We start from the raw sequence: 22018 nt of genomic DNA, 5'->3' as shown, positions 1-22018 counted from the left end.
TAAAGCACGGAAGCCGCATACAGGTGCAGAGAATCTTATTTTGCCAACAGCCCTGGATATGTTTGAAATTAACCCTTTGTTTCCTGACATAAGAAAAGTTTTACTTTTTAACATTTTCTTTGCAGAATTTATGCTATTGTGGCCTCAAATGACGGTAGGACTTTTTGTAAAATTTTATTTTATTTTTTGCAACTTTTTTCTCTCCTGGTACTCAGAAGTACCGTCAGACTCCATGGACAGAATCACAACATGCGCAGAAAAATGCTCCAATTTTTATAACTTGTACTTTATTCCACATAAATATTAAATATTTTTACATTAGAAAATTAACAGAAATATGATATTTCTGAATTTTTTTTAAAATTTCGCATAAATTTATTCTAGAGCAACTTCACAATACATAGTAACTTGGCTATACATTTTTGACAGTATATACGTATCACATATTTAGTGATACCTCATGAAATTGTAGGAAACAGTTCTTTTTCTCATTGCAGCACAAATACACTTTACATGTACTACATTGTGAATGTGGTCTCGACTGAATTTTATTTTTTGCACACATTTCGCATCGTCCTCTTTTACAACTGAACACTACAAAATGGTTTCCTCGGTTGCCAAGACGTACATCCTTCGGAACAGAAAAGTTATCCTTCCTTCTCTTTGGGAGAGTTATTTCATCTTTACCAGAGTTTCTCTTTTTGAGATTTTGCACTTGCTGTTCATTCATTAGCCCTAGTGCCACAGCACGCCTGAATTCCAGCAGTGGCAGTGCCCCATGTAGATCACTGAAAATGACGTAAGCATTGACAAAAGCAATTTCTATTGCTCCCCAGAAGAGACGGTGCCACCATTTCTTTGATCGCTTGTCAAAACTGTAAGTTGAACGTAATCTGTCTGCATGATCCACACCACCCATGTTTTTATTGTAATCACATACAATAACTGGACATGGTATAGTCATACTAGTTGCATCTTTCTGTTTTCTTGTCACTACGCTCTGTTCGGTGCTATGGAAGTTTGACTCAAAATACACTACTTTATTTTCCTTCCATTGAAATACTGTTAGTTCTAAAGATGACACTCTGTGATTTGATTTAGACATTTTTCTTTAGGTAAATTCCCTGGCAAACCTTTCCTGTTTGTTCTAATTGTTCCACAGGCAAATGTATTTACGGATTTCTGTGTGAGAAAAAGTGGACAGAACAACTAGTGAGAGGTAACGTGTTGTTGCTACAATAAAGTGTTCGCTCAACCTGACGGTACTAATAAGTCCGCCTTATATTTTCCACTCTATCTCATTCACTTGTAACGTAATGCTTCAAACTGTTATAAAAAAACAAAGAAGGTAAGTACGTACAATGGAAAACTCAACGGAAGTTTCAATAAATTGCGTACAAATTCAGGCAACACCATGGAAACAAGCACATACAATCTTCTGTTTTCACAGCAGCGCGCGAAAAACAATTTCAAGCTCTGACCGCCAGAGACGTCTATGTATTGCACAATAACAACTATGATACAGTAGAGCAGAGTTACTGTTACGTACCGACAGGCTCTCAGATCACGAAACTGCACCACGAGAAAATAATGAGAGTCAAAACTTACTGGTACTTTTAAGTACCGTCAGGCAACAAAGGGTTAAGTTAGGTAAGCAGAGGCAAACAAGCTAAAAAGCAAATGATATGGTCGGTGACATTCGAGAACAATTAGTTGAAAAATTAAAGAAGAGCCCACATTCTGCTTTGCAGTTTGATGAATCTACTGATGTTTCAGATTGTGCTCAATTTACAGTATTTGTGTGCTTTGAAGCAGATGAAAGTATCATGGAAGACCATTTTATTTTGCAAAGCACTCCCTGCGAACACTACTGGCCAGTGTTTGTATGATATGTTTTTAGAAAGCACTCGCAACTACGAGATTGATTGGACAAAATGTATCGCCATTTGTAGTGATGGTGCTAAAACTACGAGTGGCAGTGAAAGTGGGCTCATCGTGAAATTAAAATCAATAATGCCAAATTTTTCATGGACACACTGCTTTCTTCATCATGAAGCTCTGGCAGCCACGATTTTAACTTCTGATTTCAATGATTTGCTTAAAGAGGTGATCAAACTCGTAAACTCAATTAAAGGTAAAGTGTTGCAAGCTCAACCGTTTAGGATCATTTGTGAAGAGATGGGTTCACTCCATCAAAAATCTCCTTTATCACACAGAGGTCAGGTGGCTTTCCAAAGGAAAGGTATTGAAACGAGTTCTGGAACTGAAAGATGAATTGTTAAAGTTCTTACAAGATTCTAAATCTGGATATGCGAATTACTTTTGTGACCCTGTTTGGCTATTAAAATCAGAATTTCTTGCAGATCTTTTTAACCACCTAAATATTTTAAACAAGAGACTCCAAGGGAAAGAAGAAAAAATTATAAGAGCTAAGGATAAAATCAAAGGATTTCTTGCAAACTTAGTTTCTCGTCAACGTTTTTACAAAAGATGATGTTTGCGTCTTTCCCTTCTATTTAGACAATTGTCGAAGAAATTGCAGTGGACCAGTCAGTGGTAATAAGTTCCCACATTCTTTGCATGATACAGAGCTTGCATAATTTGGAAGAGAAACTGATAAGTTACTTTCCAGAGCTGAACTCTGACGCTGACAACGGTCATCAGCGGATACTACATCCTTTTTTAGATATGTCAGAACAACTGGCTGATCTGAGCATGATGATGTAAGAAACACACATAGATTTAACAGCTAATGGGATGCTTAAAATGGAATTTAATTCACAAAAGATTAGACGTATTTTGGATGAAGAGAAAAGAAGAGAATCCACAGCTGGCAAAGCGAGCTTTGAAATTATTAGTGCCATTCGCAACTTCCTACCTTTGTAAATTAGTGTTCTCTTCAATGGTGAATATAAAAACTAAGAAGAGAAATAGACTTCAAGTAGATAATGATTTGATGTTTTTTGCCTAAGAAATAGAATCACAATTTGACAAATTATTAATAAATAAACAGGCACAGCCTTCTCATTTAAACTGTTGTATTTTTATTGTAATCTAGGACCTATAACGTTTGCTTACTTTGATCTGGCTAAGTGGCACCCGCGGCAGGTATCCCTAGTGTCCCCCTATGAATAAAAATTCTTCAAAACAAAAAAATCTTAATAAGTGTCAAGTATACTTTTTAATAATACAAATGACAGAGACTAATCATAAGGCATCAAATTGCAGTTTTGCCTATAAAGTGTTGTGCATCAGCATATAATTGCTGGATAGTACCATTATTGTTATTGACTTTACTCTTGGCAGTATGACTTCTTATGATCCGCAGGAAAGAAGTGACAGTGAAATAACAGAAAATGTGGAGGAAAAGGAAGTGCATTGTTTTACATCAGTGTTATTATTATTATTATTATTATGAGTGAAGTACGTTAGATGCTCCGACAAAGACAATGCCACTGACAATGCAGCATTCAGATGTACTGTTAACGACACTCCTCACATTGCAATTGTTGTAACCGATACCTCCACTCGGGTCTCCTCGACAAAGGTGCCAAATTCTTTGTGACAGTGTTGCAAGCGAGACTCATCTTACTTCATGGCATTGAAATACCTCTATACAAATTCCATTTTAGATATGTTGTTGTTACCCAACACAAATTCAATAAAGCTGTGCATTAACCAATATGTAGGCAGATGTTTCATTCAGCAAGCCATCTTCTGTGTTTATGACTCATTTCGAAGAGAAGGTAAAAACAAATGTCTCTAGATGACTTCTGATAAAAGAGGACGTACATTTTATAAACTGAAACTTCCTGGCAGATTAAAACTGTGTGCCCGACCGAGACTCGAACTCGGGACCTTTGCCTTTCGGGCAAGTGCTCTACCATCTGAGCTACTGAAGCATGACTCACGCCCGGTCCTCACAGCTTTACTTCTGCCAGTATCTCGTCTCCTACCTTCCAAACTTTACAGAAGCTCTCCTGCGAACCTTGCAGAACTAGCACTCCTGAAAGAAAGGGTAATGCGGAGACATGGCTTAGCCACAGCCTGGGGGATGTTTCCAGAATGAGATTTTCACTCTGCAGCGGAGTGTGCGCTGATATGATTAAAAGTGTGTGCCCGACCGAGACTCGAACTCGGGACCTTTGCCTTTCGCGGGCAAGTGCTCTACCATCTGAGCTACCGAAGCACGACTCACGCCCGGTCCTCACAGCTTTACTTCTGCCAGCATCTCGCCTCCTACCTTCCAAACTTTACAGAAGCTCTTCTGCGAACCTTGCAAAACTAGCACTCCTGAAAGAAAGGGTAATGCGGAGACATGGCTTAGCCACAGCCTGGGGGATGTTTCCAGAATGAGGTTTTCACTCTGCAGTGGAATGTGCGCTGATATGAAACTTCCTGGCAGATTAAAACTGTGTGCCCGACTGAGACTCGAGCTCGGGACCTTTGCCTTTCGCGGGCAAGTGCTCTACCATCTGAGCTACCGAAGCACGACTCACGCCCGGTCCTCACAGCTTTACTTCTGCCAGTATCTCATCTCCTGTTTTAGTATTTTTTCGGAGTGGGATGTGGGATGCATTATCCTTTTTTTTACATGGATTCCAACAGAAAAATTTGTTTCGCCTAACGAGTGTTTCGCAGTGCAGGTAAGACTGAGAAGCAAATTATCCTCACTAAACAAGGTCCCACTGTATAGTCAATTTGCAAACAAGAAGATCTTTTTTCGAATTTCTCACAGTTACTTGTTGGATCTTTTCATTTAGTTATCAATTGGTTCCAGAAAACAGTTTTCCAGTTTTGCTTTTATTTATAGTTAACACAGTGTATTTATTATAAAACAATCTACATTATACTCAATTCAGAATTAATGTTAAACAAGGAATTATGTCATTTTAATAAAAAATAAATACCATTTTCCATAGGCCAATTTTTTTTTTCTATAACAGAACCCCTAGTTTTGAGACATGTTGCAGGATGGTTATTTCATTTACTTTCATTCAGTTTCAAAAGAAGACAACATTTATTTTTAACTCATTGCGAGAATATGTAGTATATATTTTTATAAACGATGGTACTAGTTTTTTGTAAGATATTTTTTTCAACTATTTTATATATATATATATATATATATATATATATATAAAAAATATATCTAAAAAGAAAGATGATGAAACTTACCAAACAAAAGCGCTGGCAGGTCGATAGACACACAAACAAACACAAACATACACACAAAATTCTAGCTTTCGCAACCAATGGTTGCCTCGTCAGGAAAGAGGGAAGGAGAAGGAAAGACAAAAGGATATGGGTTTTAAGGGAAACGGTAAGGAGTCATTCCAATCCCGGGAGCGGAAAGACTTACCTTAGGGGGAAAAAAGGACAGGTATACACTCGCACACACACACACATATCCATCCACACATACACAGACACAAGCAGACAAGAAAATGTCTGCTTGTGTCTGTGTATGTGTGGATGGATATGTGTGTGTGTGCGAGTGTATACCTGTCCTTTTTTCCCCCTAAGGTAAGTCTTTCCGCTCCCGGGATTGGAATGACTCCTTACCGTCTCCCTTAAAACCCATATCCTTTTGTCTTTCCTTCTCCTTCCCTCTTTCCTGACGAGGCAACCATTGGTTGCGAAAGCTAGAATTTTGTGTGTATGTTTGTGTTTGTTTGTGTGTCTATCGACCTGCCAGCGCTTTTGTTTGGTAAGTTTCATCATCTTTCTTTTTAGATATATTTTTCCCACGTGGAATGTTTCCCTCTATTATATATAAAAAAAACATTGATACACTTCACGGCACTCACCACAATTAACTACATGAAAGAAATGAGAAATTAATCAGGTGACCAGCAACAATGATTTAGTGGGAATCTCGATGAAGTCACAAAACTAGGAAAATAGAAACAACGCCAACACGCAGTGTGTGATTTAATGTCTGAGTTGAACCTAGGCACCCTATATCTGCTCGGTAGAAATTGCTGTATTTTGTGCCTTGTCTCACTGCTGCCAATCCTAGCGATCTATTGTTTGGTTCGAAGGTTGTTCCTGAAATGCATTCTAGTAACCATGGTGCCAAATCTTGCATGTGTTGTTGCAGCCATTTTTTATCACAGCAGATGATTGGCACGTAAACTAAGTTGTCAGTAATACACAAGACGCTGCCACTGCACCACCGTTTCAGCCCAGAAGTTGATGTGGTCCTTGCAGAAGTAAATATTATCTGTACAAGACTTAGTGACCCTCGCCGCCCTACTTCCATTCCACAGAAGTGGGAATAGATCGATAGACATCGTGTTGCTTCTCACTGCTGCAAGTGTTTGCATACCTATTCAAACTCTTCAATAGGTTTAAATTAAATTCGTATTCATTATTATAAATAAGTACCAGATCTGAACGAAAGTGAATTTGCAAGGTGCTTTCACAAAACCTTGTCACTTCCGTGTGACATTTATATATAGCAGATGATCATCATGAGACACATGCTGCAACTGCTTACTCCTGCAACTGCAACCCCCTGAGCAACGCTTTGCGACACCCCCCAGGGGTTCGCGACCCACAGGTTGAAAAACACTGCCCTAGGGAATGCCAACCATCTTCTACCTCCAGCGTTACAGTCATGAACCTTAGCAGAAGGGGAACCTTAGGTGGGTGGGGGAGGGATAGGGTTGATGGGTTGAGAGGGGGGGGGGGGGGGGGGGGAGAAATCTGTCTTTGGGGCCTATTATCTTTTTCTTCTCGATCCTACCACACTTACTCTTATACTTCCTTTCCTTTCTTCTTCCTTAGGAGTACCAATCCTATCCTCCTCTTTCCATATGCATAGTTATTATTGCTGTAACCCTTCTATTACCTGGACCATATAGTGGTAATGACACGCTGTTTTCACTGGCGAAGCTGATTGAACATGACAAAGATGACATAGTGACACAGACTAAATTTTTTTTCTCATTAAGGTGTTCAGTATTCCCCAGTCTTTTGAATGGGAGTGGGAGATAGGGCAGAAGGAGGTACAAGTTAAGAAATTACAAAGTGACATACTAATATAAGATAGGTTAGTCAGAGGCACTTATATCACATAAATAACAACACATTGAGAAACAGGAGTGATAAAAGAAAGAAAGTAAGAAACTAATATTTTATTTAGATTTTGGTAAGTTCACTTTTCTGAGGATAAATCTTTAGTATTAGAAATGGTAAAAGATGTATGGTCAGAGACTAGGCATATAATTGTAAGCACGAAGGTGCAGTGTATCCAGATTCATAGAGAAGAAGGAAAATGAGAGGGTACATTTGCCTAGGAAAAAGGAAATCTATACCTGAGGCCAGGTGAATCCAGAGAAGGATGGACCTCAATCAATTTGTTAGGAATGAGAGATAGGTTTACCTACGAAAGGGGGAACCCATACCTAAGGTCCTATGGTCAGGTGGATCCAAGAAAAACGAATTCCGAGATTTGTAAATGTGGAAAGTAAGGTAAGATGAAATGCCAAAATCCAGCCCCTTAAGGTTAATGGCAAGGTAAATTAACCATCTCATGGAAATTAAACAACCCATGTTATTAAAATAATGATCTTAAATAAGTATAGTATGAAAGTTGGATAATAAAGAGAAACTGCCTCTTGTTTCATTAAGTTCAATTTGAAACTAAATGGGCTTTAAGCCATCATGATTAATGTAAGAAAATCAACCATTATGTATCAATTTGATCTTGAAAGGCATGCGCTGAATTTAGGTCACATGGCACCTCAACATAAAAGTGAAATAAAAATAATGGATTGCTTATAAGATAAGCCGCACTGTCTACAGTTGTGTAAGTTACTCCACATGACATCTTTCACCTTAGTGGGGGAATCTGTAGAGGTACTTGCTGCTATAAAGCATAGCAACATGTCTTACTTTCCTTTTACTAGAACGTTGAAAGATGTCCATGTGAAAAAAGTGACTTTAATTAGTAGTAGCACAAAGAGCATTTACTGTGCCAGAGTTTGTTGGAATTTATATGCAGATATGAGACAGAAAAGTGGAGGCACAGTGCAGAAAGTGACAGTGGACGGCCAGAGAGGGGACACTTGTACTTTGCTGTCATGTCTGAAGGCTGCTGTGGACTCCAAAGGAGAAACGGGCCTATTATCAACGGCCGAGCATTAAAGAAAAATGAATGTTGTTATAAGACTCTATGCCATGCTATCTTGAGTTAAGTATGAACTTATGATTTTGGTCAAGCACTGAGGCATCATGTATGAACATGTTGTCCGGTAAGCTTTGTTAATTATCAGCTGTCAGGAGTTGAGAACTTATTTGAAAGCAGAAGAATTATGACAACAGTGTTGGTGATGTTGCAGTGAGTTGTTTATATGTAGGAGCTCACTTATGGCTCTCACCCTTATGCAATTGGAGAAGAAATCACCGGTCAAATACATGCCACTGCATAGCAGAATCACAACAAGCAGAGAAAATGAGACAGTGACTGGGAAATTCAGAAAAGAACGTAACTGTTATTACAGGGAATGAGTAAATACTTGGTATCTCACAATACATCGATTACTTAAAATCAACCCATAACAAGAAAAACACCTCTGTGTGTGTGTGTGTGTGTGTGTGTGTGTGTGTGTGTGCGCGCGCCATCCTCTTTAGTTATTTGCCATCTCCTTTTCATTTTTTAATTTATCTATTAATTTAACTTCTTTACTTTCTCTATTAATTTAATTTCTAATTTCTCTTTCTCTCAATCCACCTTTATTTCTCATTCTATCCTTACATCATTTCTGGAATGAAGCTGACACAATGCTTATAAACACACTACCGTTGATCTCTTGCTCTTTTTAATGACTAGGGCCCAGATTTTCACTATGTAAAAAACAGCAAAATATGCAAGCATTTGTGATCTAATTGTATATAAAAAAGACCTTAAAAATAAAATATGACTTTTTATAAGTTTACTTGAAAACATTCTTGATGACTACTTTATCAACCATGTAATACAAAATTCATTTCTGAATAAATTGTGAGCCTTGTATTTACTTTTTTCAGTGTCTGAAACTAACTACAACTTATTTTTGAAATGTCTGCATGTGTCCAAAAAAATGTGAAGTACAATGAAAACAATAACACCTACACAAACAATAAAACCATTTTCACTACTGCACACCACTTATTTAAAGTATTTCAAATTAGTTAACATATCATGTCAGTCGTCAGTTTCTGCAGAGTTGTGCTGGATCACAAGGTGTTTTCAGGTTTTCTATTTTTCAAAGGTCTATGGTTGTCACTGAGGATAGTTTTGTACTTGAAAAAGCCCCTTCCCATATCACAGAATGTCACAGGAGATTTTCTGAAGGCAGCGAGGCCACTGCAAGCCAGCTTTCCTTCATTGTCCTCAAATATTATGGCATTCCCACATAGATTGCCACTAATTTTGTATATTTAGAATATCCTGAATATTGATGGAGAACACTATGCAATTTGTTGTTCACTACGTTAGACACATGTGCACAAGCTTGAACCAACTTACTCTGCACATGTTGTACAGTATTCAGGGCATCACACAGTTGAGTACCAGCAGCTCCAGTCGTATGATGGCTTTTGACACTACTGATGTATGGCAAGGTTCCAGACAAAGTATTTGTAAAGACCTCTTCCACAGTTTTGGTAGGACTTGACTATACAGTGAGTAGCAATTATCCTTTTCATAATACTGTTACAGTCCATTATGGATTTTCCATTGTTTGAGTCAACAAAAACATTTTCAATATAACACCCACCCACATTGGTTGTTTCATCTGTGGATGCACAGACCTTTCGATTAGCAACACTAATTCATACTTTATTGAGCACCTCCTCATAGCACATGGTTCTTCCTCAATGTAGATTCATCTAGAACTGGAGATGTATTCTTCTCCAAGAACTCTCTGAAATGTGGATTCTTCACCTTCTCCGATGGGATGCTGCAAGACACCACATCTCACACAAGTCCTTGAAGAATGACATATTTTATTTTAACTACAAGTTTACTCATAGTGATACAAGTTATATGATGAGCTTGTTTTGGCATTTTGCCATTATCAAATGTATCTACGAAAATGGTTTGGTATAATGCCCTAAAAATTCTACACAAAGTACAAGTAATGGACATACAACAAACATTTTGGAGGAAATGGAAATTTACACCCATACAGAAAAATACCCAGAAGACATACTCAATGACCAAACAGACTTTAAACATTAAAAATTCCTTGAAAGTTTTATTGACATTATAAAAGAAAAAGGGTAAATTATTGCAAAAGCCCTACTTCTAGGAAGACCTGATGGTACCCGTCCAATCGGAAGACCCAGAAAGCAATGGGAGGATGAGCTACAGAAAAACCTTTGCCAGCTAGGAGTCCATGACAACTAGATCTAAAGTGCACAAGATTGCCAACTACAGAGGAGCATTATGAGGTTGGCGCATGATCTACACGGTCCTCAATCGCCGATGATGATGATGATGATGATTGCAATAAACACAAGAAAATAGAGCACTTATCATTTACATAAAAACCACAAAAATGTTATCTCAGAAAACTTAAGTGTAATCACTGACTTTCCATGAAACAGAAATTCCACTGCAAATATATAGGATTGCTGGAGTCAAAGCCATCAAAACGGCATCAAAAATAACTTTACAAGATCACACAAATAAAAAGTAAACATATAAATAACACTCCAAGATGCTATACGTAGACATAGACAACATGGATATAAGGAGCAATATTAAGTCTATTATACCATATTCACAATTACACTTGATAATGGCAAATACAAAAACGAGCTCGTCATGTAACTTATATCACTATGAGCAAATAAGCAAATAGTGCATCATAAAACTTGGTCGTTCTTCAACCTCATGCAAGCTGTGGGCCCCCTGGAAAGAAATTCCTTGAAGAATGATTGCATTGTTCAAGATGGATCTTTTTTATCAAATAACAGTGTTTGTCTTTTTGCACTTCTATTTACACAGCTGCTGTATTTGATGGTATTACAATGTTATTGCACATTACAGTGGTTTTCTGCACTTACTTTAACTGCTCATAGTTTACAAAATAAGAGTTCTCCGTCAATACTGAAGAAATCCTTTCTAAAATCACGAGCAGAACCTCACATATTCATGCTGCTGGATCAATTAACTTTTGGCTTTTGAACTAGACTAAGTTTGAATTCAAGTTGAATAGTGTAATCATGTGTGGAATGTTTATTATGTCAGCAGCCACCTTTGTTGACTTCGAGAGAATTTTGTGATCCCTCACAACAATGTCTCATGTCAGCAAACTCACTAGTGTGGGTTGCTTGTATAGTATAGTCCTGAAAAATAAAACTTTGTAGTGATTGTTGTGTTTATTTGTGACAACATTGCCATGTGAGCAACATTTTCATGTTTTTATTCTTGTGGTCTTAAAGATATGACAAATACATGAACTTTTGGCAAAAGTTAGCTAAAATATGATTTATTACTAAAAACTGTGTAAATATGACTTCACAGGCACAATAAAAATACATTTTCTGCACTACATTACATGGATTTGTGCATAAATTATTGTAAAATTCACCCAAAGGTTTAGGAAACAATGTGACTTGTCATTAAAATACAGGTGCTACTGGTGACCCCCATTAGTCTTTGTGTCTCCTCCTCTTGACAACAAGTTGGTCCCTCTTGTCTTCGAGTCTCAGTCACCTGTCCTTCCTTCACCTTCACCGATTTATCCCTCTTTGAATCCATTTATGAATAGTTCCAAAACCTAGGATTAATTTCTTCACTTTCAAATGTGTCTATTAGTTGTACTGGCATTTTGCCTTCTGAAGGTAAGTATTGACGAGTCATTCTGTCTGTAATTCTATGGTTTTCTCTAGAGATTTTTCCATTTGATAAAACCATTACAATATTCAGACAATATATGCCTCAATTCAAAGGCCACATCTTTCCAGTAGGCCAGTCATAGATCATGCAACAATATTACCAAACAGTTACCTGATTAAAATATCAGCTAGCAATATGAACTCACAAATGTTTTGTATTTATTTACGAATGTACGCATCGTCTTATGGTGTGAAATATCAGTAACCTCAACTGCTTGATTCCTGGAGCTAATTGGTACAGCAGAATTTTTTTTTGCAAGCCTAGAAGAAAGAATTAACAACCTCTGTGGACAGGTCCATACTTTGTGGAGAGCACATCCTGCCACAATGCTCACTCTGGATCAGTCCATTATGTAGACACAGTCAGATAATGGTGTGAACATTTATTACAATGGCATCAACACCATTGCAATGAATTGTGGTTCTACACTACCCTGGATGACCATCATCAATGAGTATGGCGGCAGCCTGGAGAGAGCTTCCATTTTTCCAGTTTTTTGAAGAGGAGCAGTATTGTTATTCCTAGTATCATAATGTGGGGAGCCATTGGATATGACTTCAGGACACAGCTGGAAGTGACTGAAGGAACTGTGACAACACAATGATACACCATGGACATTCTGCATCCTCTTGTGTTACCTCTCAAGCAGCACTACTATGGTGCCATTTTTCAGTAGGACGATGCTGATCTGCTTATGCCATGTGTCTCTATGAACTTACATGGCCACAAGATCCCCAGATCTGTACCTGATAGAGCATGGAGGGACTAGCTTAGACATCAATTCTATCCCAGTGCCAGTATACAGGATACCAAAGACCAGTTACAACACTTGTGGGGCAGAGGATATAATGACTTTACGACATGCTTCCCAAATGAATCAATGCATGCATCCAGGTCATAGGGATGCAACTTCATACTGATAAGTGGGCCCATACTGCCAAGTTCTTTGTTAATATTACTGCATTTTGTAATCACTGTAACGACATCAAGTAACCTCCAACATGTGAAGGTTCATTTATTGTCCTTGATCCATTCTAGGTGCTTCACTTTCTTTTCGTCAGGCAGGGTATAAACTGTATCTAGTGGATAATATCGGAAGTTCCATGGTGCTGCCTGCAAAATGCTGTTGTATACAGGGAAATCACAACACTACAAAATAGTAGCAAAATGTATAGGATCGACACTTGGTACAGGGATTGACAGTTGACCCTCACATAAAAAAATGTAACATATTGTGCATAAATAGATGGAAAGACCCATAACTGTATGATAACATGTTCTGAATCACAAAATGCTTTACTATCAATTTTCCAAGAGTGCATGTTCCTAGAAAGGTTAACTAAAATATTGTTTTCTCCTACATATATCTCATGAAAAGATATAAAAGTAAAATGACAAGAGATCTGAGCTCATATAGAGGCTTAGCAACAATCTTTCTTTCTGCATACCATTCGCTGCTGGAACGAGAAAGGGGATAAATAACAGAAGTACACAATTTACCCTCTGCCACACACCATATGATGGCTTTGGTGTATAGATTTAGATGTAGATCAAGTTAGTACTCACCAAAATAGATAACATATGGGACTGTAAGTTGGAATGCATATCAGAGAAATATCTTTAAACATTAAGTAATGCTCTACTTTTGGAAGTAGTTGAAATGTCTCTCCATATTTGGTGCCACCAAAATTTCATGAGCTCCCATTGTTCAGAAATTATCCATCTATAAAAGCCTTCTTGGACCATTTTTCATGTCTCTATTGAATCAAAAAGTGCCCTGCTGAAAGATAATTATTAATTAACAGGAATGATTCCTTACCACCCACCCCACAACTTAAAACAGTATACCATTTTTTTTATTTTTGTTTCCTTAATTCAGTAATCTAAAAGAACTCTTATTTGTTGCCTGTTGTCTGCCTCTGTAGCTGAGTGGTCTGCATAGCAGATTGCCATTCAGAGGGCCCATGTTCGATTCCTGAACAGGTTGGAGATTTCATCCACTCAGGGACTGTGTGTTGTGTTGTCCTCCTCATCATTCGATGATCACTGATACAAAAGTCGCCAAAGTGGTGTCAGATAAAAAGACTTGCACTGTGTGGCCAAACCACCCCAGATGGGAATCTCCTAGCCAATAATGCCATTCAATCATTTCATTCTGTTGCCTGTTATCACGTTGTGTTATTACGATTTCTTATCAGGCTTATCTGTGTGTATGTTGTTCCACAAATTTATTTAACCATCAGATAAACCAATAATGTAATATGGTGCTGGCTCCTATGTGTTTACACCATACGCTAATACATAAATATTCATTCACTCATATACTATGTTTTGTAAATCCCATAATCAAGGAGAGGTTTCAAGGATGTGCAACAAGTCAAGTTATATAGCTTGGGGCAAATAAAAGTGGCCTGGGTGAGGGGTTATGATTGGATGTGAAGGTAGTCAGTAATTAATAGTGGAGGAAAAGACATACAGTTACTTCCAACAGGTTGGAGAAACTGTCCATACAGCCGGCCAAAATTTGGGGCACATTTTAACAATCTGCATGTCTGACAGAGTTGTTAGCGGAGGTCAGTCTGGTTGTGGCCCTAGGTCACCTGGTCTGCCAGTGTAGGATTACAATGTGTGGGGAGTCCTCAAGTCTAAGATGGATCACAACAACCCTTGTAGTCTTCAAGAATTGCAGCAGAACATTTCAGATGAGACTGCAGCAATTCCAGCAGTCCAGCTTTGATCTGCCTTCAGCAACTTGCTGACCAGGGATCAAAGGGGCCAAGAGATGAATGGTGGTCACTTTCAACATCTGCTTTAGTCAGGTTAGTACTGTGTTTCTTTTCTTCTGCTGTGTTTCTTTGTACCCTGGAACTCAGCTCTCTGGACCACTTTTATTTGCCCCACCCTGTACATTGACAGGCAGAGGCAGCCACTGCCTACTTCTGTAAAACACACTTACAACGAATTATGACTACTGCTAATCTATTCAAACTTATGATTATGATACTTACTTCCACGTTACTTTACATGAGTATCTTAAGAGAAATACAGCTTCTTTAAAAGAAGTCACTGATCCTCCTCCTATACTGCTCACCTAATGTTATAACCAAATATTTCAAACAAATTATCTATGTAAATTTACACAGACCACTATCAGCTGTGTATATACTGGCAAAATTAACCATGTAGGAAAAGACAGATTGCTATTACCATAAAGAAGACATGTCAAGTTTCAGACAGGCACAATTAAAAGACACTTACATAAAGCTTTTGGCCATTGTCTTCATCAGTAAAACACACACACACACACACACACACACACACACACACACACACACACACACACACCATTCACACACACAAGCAAGCACACTTCACACACATGACTGCGAACTCCAACACCTTGGGCCGGATGCTGGAATTGGCGGTCATGTGTGCATAAGGTGTGCTTGCTTTTGTGTGTGTGTGTGTGTGTGTGTGTGTGTGTGTGTGTGTGTGCATCTTTTACTGATGAAGACTATGGCCAAAAGCTTTATTTAGGTGTCTTTTAATTGTGCCTGTCTGCAATTTGACATGTCTTCTTTATGGTAACTACAGGGTGTTTCAAAAATGACCGGTATATTTGAAATGGCAATAAAAACTAAACGAGCAGCGATAGAAATACACCGTTTGTTGCAATATGCTTGGGACAACAGTACATTTTCAGGCAGACAAACTTTCGAAATTACAGTAGTTACAATTTTCAACAACAGATGGAGCTGCGGTCTGGGAAACTCTATAGTATGATATTTTCCACATATCCACCATGTGTAGCAATAATATGGCGTAGTCTCTGAATGAAATTACCCGAAACCTTTGACAACGTGTCTGGCGGAATGGCTTCACAAGCAGATGAGATGTACTGCTTCAGCTGTTCAATTGTTTCTGGATTCTGGCGGTACACCTGGTCTTTCAAGTGTCCCCACAGAAAGAAGTCACAGGGGTTCATGTCTGGCGAATAGGGAGGCCAATCCACGCCGCCTCCTGTATGTTTCGGATAGCCCAAAGCAATCACACGATCATCTAAATATTCATTCAGGAAATTAAAGACGTCGGCCGTGCGATGTGGCCGGGCACCATCTTGCATAAACCACGAGGTGTTCGCAGTGTCGTCTAAGGCAGTTTGTACCGCCACAAATTCATGAAGAATGTCCAGATAGCGTGATGCAGTAATCGTTTCGGATCTGAAAAATGGGCCAGTGATTCCTTTGGAAGAAATGGCGGCCCAGACCAGTACTTTTTGAGGATGCAGGGACGATGGGACTGCAACATGGGGCTTTTCGGTTCCCCATATGCGCCAGTTCTGTTTACTGACGAAGCCGTCCAGGTAAAAATAAGCTTCGTCAGTAAACCAAATGCTGCCCACATGCATATCGCTGTCATCAATCCTGTGCAGTATATCGTTAGCGAATGTCTCTCGTGCAGCAATGGTAGCGGCGCTGAGCGGTTGCCGCGTTTGAATTTTGTATGGATAGAGGTGTAAACTCTGGCGCATGAGACGATACGTGGACGTTGGCGTCATTTGGACCGCAGCTGCAACACGGCGAACGGAAACCCGAGGCCGCTGTTGGATCACCTGCTGCACTAGCTGCGCGTTGCCCTCTGTGGTTGCCGTACGCAGTCGCCCTACCTTTCCAGCACGTTCATCCGTCACGTTCCCAGTCCGTTGAAATTTTTCAAACAGATCCTTTATTTTATCGCTTTTCGGTCCTTTGGTTACATTAAACCTCCGTTGAAAACTTCGTCTTGTTGCAACAACACTGTGTTCTAGGCGGTGGAATTCCAACACCAGAAAAATCCTCTGTTCTAAGGAATAAACCATGTTGTCTACAGCACACTTGCATGTTGTGAACAGCACACGCTTACAGCAGAAAGACGATGTACAGAATGGCGCACCCACAGACTGCGTTGTCTTGTATATCTTTCACATCACTTGCAGCGCCATCTGTTGTTGAAAATTGTAACTACTGTAATTTCGAAAGTTTGTCCGCCAGAAAATGTACTGTTGTCCCAAGCATATTGCAACAAACGGTGTATTTCTATCGCTGCTCGTTTAGTTTTTATTGCCGTTTCAAATATACCGGTCATTTTTGAAACACCCTGCAGCAATCTGTCTTTTCCTACATTGTTCATACCCTGACCTAGAGTTTCCATTGTTTTACACTCACAAAATTAGGATCCACCTAACACAAATACTACTGTTATGTAAAATTTATCTTCTTGAGTCCAATTATTCTGTTAAATTATAATAGGAGTGACCTTTTGAAGCATTCTTTTATTTTATACATGTAAAAACAGAAAGTTACAAGTGGCAGAGAAACCAACTAAAAGGAAAATAAGACTGCAGAGACAAAAAATATACATACAACAGGGACAAGACAGAGAATACTTAGAAACAAAGAACAGAATCAAGGGCAAGAAAGGCAAATACAAATGTAGTTCTTATCTGGAGAATTTTCCAAAAATTAGTTAGTATGATTTTTCTACAAACTTACATACACTATCAGATCACTTACTTGACAACAGTTGTAGTTGATTCAATAAAACTTAGCAGCAACTGGTTTTCCTGAGGACTGAAGGGTGAGAGGCGACTGGGGATAGAAGGTCCCATAGCTTGTGCAGGTCCATGGACAGGCTGTGTCTGTGAGTGTGCAGACTGAGAATGCGTCATCTGTCGTTGTTTTTCTTCCCATGTGCGCAGTGATGTTTCCAGTGCCTGTTAAAAGAACAGGGTGCAAGGATCTGCACTGTAAATAAGTGCATGAAAATTTTTATGCATTATAAGAGAAGTTCCTATGTGATTGGTGCCATTAAGGAAAGAATTTATATGTTGGATTTCCACAAAAAAGTGAAACAATGTTCTTAAATTTCAGTTCCCTGTAAAGCAGTAAAATGCCCCTATCATACTGCAAATGAAAGTTTCAAAAACTAATTTATTTCAAAGCAACACAGTTTCAAATAACTGTTAGTAAATTAAACTTAAACAATTCAGTCATATTTAGATCTTTTGACAAGCATAATGCCTTGCATTTAAAATGTTCATTTTAAACAGGCCCTAAGAATTCACATAAAATAAGAATAATGATTTTAACATGTTACTGACTGAAAGCATGTTATTCATAACTGTTGTTAATATGAATCAGCATGCAAGCATCCATCATCTACTTCTACATATATATCTACCCTGATACTCAGCAATCCACCTTACTGCACTTGACGCAAAGTACGCCATATCACTGCTAGTCATTTCCTTTTCTGTTCCACTCGCAAACAGAACAAGGAAAAAACGACTATTTACATGCCTCCTCATGAGCCCTAATTTGTCGTATCTTATCTTTATGGTTCTTACAGGAAATGTATGTTACAGGCAACAGAATTGTTCTGCAGTCAGCTTCAAATCCCAGTTCTCTAAATTTTCTCAATAGTGGTCCTCGAAAAGAATGTCGCTTTCCCTCCTGGGATTTCTATTTGAGTTTCCGAAGCACCTATGTAATACTTGTGTGTTGTTTGAACCTACCAGTAACAAATCTAGCAGCCTGCCTCTGAATTGCTTTGACGTCTTCCTTTAGTCCGATCTGGTGCAGATCTCAAACACTTGAGCAGTACTCGAGAATAGGTCACACTAATATCCTACATGCGATCTCCATTACAGATGAATCACATTTTTCTAGAATTCTCCCAATAAGCTGAAGCTGACCGTTTGCCTTTCCTACCACAAGCCTCACATGCTCATTCCATTTCATATTGCTTTGCAGTGTTATGTCCAGATATTTTAATGACATGACTGCACCAAGCACGACATTAGTAATGCCGTATCCAAACATTAAGGGTTTATTTTTCCTACTCATCTGCATCAACTTACATTTTTCTGCATTTAGAGCTAGCTGCCATTCATCACACCAACTAGAAATTTTGTCTGAGTCATCTTGTATCTTCCTACAGTCACTCAACTTCAACACCTTACTGTATTCACAGCATAATCAGCAAACAACCGCAGTTTGCTGCCAACCCTGTCCACCAAATCATTTTATATGTAGAGAGTAATAGTGGTCCTATCACACTTCCCTGGGGCACTCCAGTTAGATATGATACTTTGTATACTTGTTATCACACTGCTTCCTATGCTCATGTATTGTTGCAACACATGAGGCAAGAAATGATGGCCTGCGTATGACCCTAGTGTATACACCCAGCTCAAACAGGTCTCGATGATGTATGTATGTATACTAGAATGTAAATTGGGCAAGCTGTTCCACTTCCAACCATTGCAACAGAGCTGATAAATAACTGGAAGTTCATTATTCTTTTCCTGTGATTCAATATTTCTGATGATGACACTTTGATGCTTAAAACTGCAAGAGATTACATTCAAATTTCTCTGCATCTTTAATTTGAATGTGTCAGTTGACAAAAGTACAATGCATTCATTTGCCACAATAAGCTACTTTCACTGCAGTAAACTTCATTATGCTCAAGGAAAGGAAACATCAGGATTTAAAATTCTATTGATGATGAGGCCATCAAAGTGGCAATGAAAACCTGAGTATGGATAGTCAATATAGGATCTGAATACCATTTCTCCTCACCTCAGTTGGTTGATGTTCAAGGGTGATTTACATGGGTCAGCTGGATTTCTAGCTTCAACCAGTAAGATACTTGTTACACAATGAAATGAAACTGATTACTGTTTAGTATATGTCAACAATTGTAGACTTTTGCCCTCTAACAATTATGCCACTTGCAGTCACTGTCAGGCAATGCAAATATTACGTAATTTTCTTATCAAAAGTCAGTCTGTTTGAATGATATTTCAACGATACGTTATCTTTATTGCTGGTTCAAATGACATCATGTAACATTGGTGAATACGCACTGAAGAGCCAAAGGAACTGGTACACCTGCCTAACATTGTGTAGGGCCCCTGCGAGCACGCAGAAGTACTGCAACACGTCGTGGCATGGACTCGACTAATGTATGAAGTATTGCTAAAGGGAACTGACACCACAAATCCTGCAGGGCTACCCATAAATCCACAAGAGTACAAGGGGGTGGAGATCTCTTCTGAACAGCATGTTGCAATGCATCCCAGATACGCTCAATAATGTTCATGTATGGAGAGTTTGGTGCCAGCAGAAGTGTTTAAACTCAGAAGAGTGTTCCTGGAGCCACTCTGTTGCAATCCTGGATGTGTGGGGTGTCGCATTGTCCTGCTAGAATTGCCCAAGTCTACCGGAATGCACAATGGACACGAATGGATGCAGGTGATCAGACAGGATGTCAATGTATGTGTCGCCTGTAAGAGTCATATCTAGTCAAATCAAGGGTCCCATATATCACTCTACCTGCACATGCCCTCACACCATTACAGAGCCTCTACCAGCTAGAACATTCCCATGCTGACATGCAGGGTCCAAGGATTCAAGAGGTTTTCTCTAAATCCTTACATGTCCATCCACTTGATACAATTTGAAACGTGACTCTTCTGACCAGACAACATGTTTCCAGTCAACAACAATCCAATATCAGTGTTGATGGGCCAAGGTGAGGCATAAAGCTTTGTGTCAAGCATCAAGGGTACATTAGTGGGCCTTCAGCTCCAAAAGCCCATATTGATGATGTTTCATTGAATGGTTCACATGCTGATTCTTTTTGATGGCCAAGCACAGAAATCTGCAGCAATTTGTGGAAGGGTTGCACTTCTGTCATGGTGAACAATTCTCTTCAGTTGTCGTTGGTCCCATTCTTACAAGATCTTTTTCCAGTCGCAGCGATGTTGGAGATTTGACGTTTTTCCGGACCGGTGACATTCATACTACACTCGTGAAATGGTCGTATGGGAAAATCCGCACTTCCGCTACCTCAGAGATGCTGTGTCCCATCGTTCGTGCGCTGACTATAACACCATGTTCAAACTCACTTAAATCTTGATAACCTGCCATTGTAGCAGCAGTAACCAATCTAACAACTGCGCCACACACTAGCTGTCTTAAATAGGCTCTGCCAACCACAGCACCATATTCTGCCTGTTTATATATATCTGTATTTGAATGCGCATGCCTATACCAGTTTCTGTGGTGCTTCAGCATACGTTTTAGTTCATGTAATATTCATCATCATTTCCAAAGAATGTATGGAAATTAAAGATACAAAGTACAAAAAATATTTGCTCTCACTTAACTTGAAATATATTGTAAGGTGCCTTTAGTTACTTTTGTACATGAAAACCGTCAATATCTGATTATTTTGTTTGCCTTGGTACAAGCTTTTTCATTTCAACACTTTTGAAATGTTACACTTGTTCTCTACATTAACTTTTTTCCACGTTTTGAACATTATCACTTATCATTACCAAAATTATTTTCACCAAAGTCTTCCTCCAGCTTTGGAAACAATAAATTATACATTCTAATACATTTTACATTTTACCAAAACACTCTAAGAAATAAAATAAATAAATAATGATGCACCATGAAGGAGTTATGCAAATTGGCCACAAACTGCTATCATACAGGTACTGATGAACAATGCAAAATTGTAAACTTTGGCAGCCAATGGATGAATGTGTGATGCTGCAGTGCAGTTTCACCATACAGATGGCAAAGATAGTAAAAAGCAGACATTTTGATAACAGGGCATGAATTTCATTCCTTGTAGTCAGCTGGATAGTAACTGTGCCTCACAGACAGGTGAATGAACAATATACTTAGATGTCAGTATTTGAGAGAGGACATGTAATTGGGGTAAAAAAAGCCAGTTGAAGTAATTGGCAAATCGCTTGATATTTGAATAGAGGTGCATGGCTAGTGTTCCCGCTATCATGTATTTTACACCCTGTTTTTAACGTATTTCCACCTCACTACGTTAATTTAAATGACTACGGTCACCGAGTTGCTGCTTTGCCTAACCGTGAGCGGCGTTAGCAGCGTATATCGATATATCCCCTCTCGTAGTATCTTTGCCTGACTGCTATTACTTCCTGGTCGTTGTCTGTTGTAGTTGAGTTCGGGTTGCGAATTTGGGTCTGCCAGTCAGTTGGAATGCGTCTGGAGTGCATTCCGGACCTGCCAGTCAGGGAGCTGCAATGCG

At 38.9% G+C, this 22018-nt stretch overlaps 1 protein-coding gene across 1 annotated transcript in view; it reads right to left on the bottom strand.

The window, feature by feature from the left end:
* LOC126456962 (diacylglycerol kinase eta-like) overlaps positions 1 to 22018 on the bottom strand; it is a 537414-nt gene that overhangs the window by 68391 nt on the left and 447005 nt on the right. Inside the window, exon 21 of the mRNA XM_050092898.1 lies at positions 17449 to 17648. Within this exon, the coding sequence (XP_049948855.1) occupies positions 17449 to 17648 (200 nt within the window). The remainder of the gene's footprint in view (positions 1 to 17448; positions 17649 to 22018) is intronic.

Source organism: Schistocerca serialis, chromosome 2 (assembly GCF_023864345.2).
Source record: "Schistocerca serialis cubense isolate TAMUIC-IGC-003099 chromosome 2, iqSchSeri2.2, whole genome shotgun sequence".
NCBI classification, from domain to species: Eukaryota; Metazoa; Arthropoda; class Insecta; order Orthoptera; family Acrididae; genus Schistocerca; species Schistocerca serialis.
The sequence above is the reverse complement of the archived record's forward strand: the minus strand, read 5'-3'. Positions and strand labels throughout refer to the sequence as shown.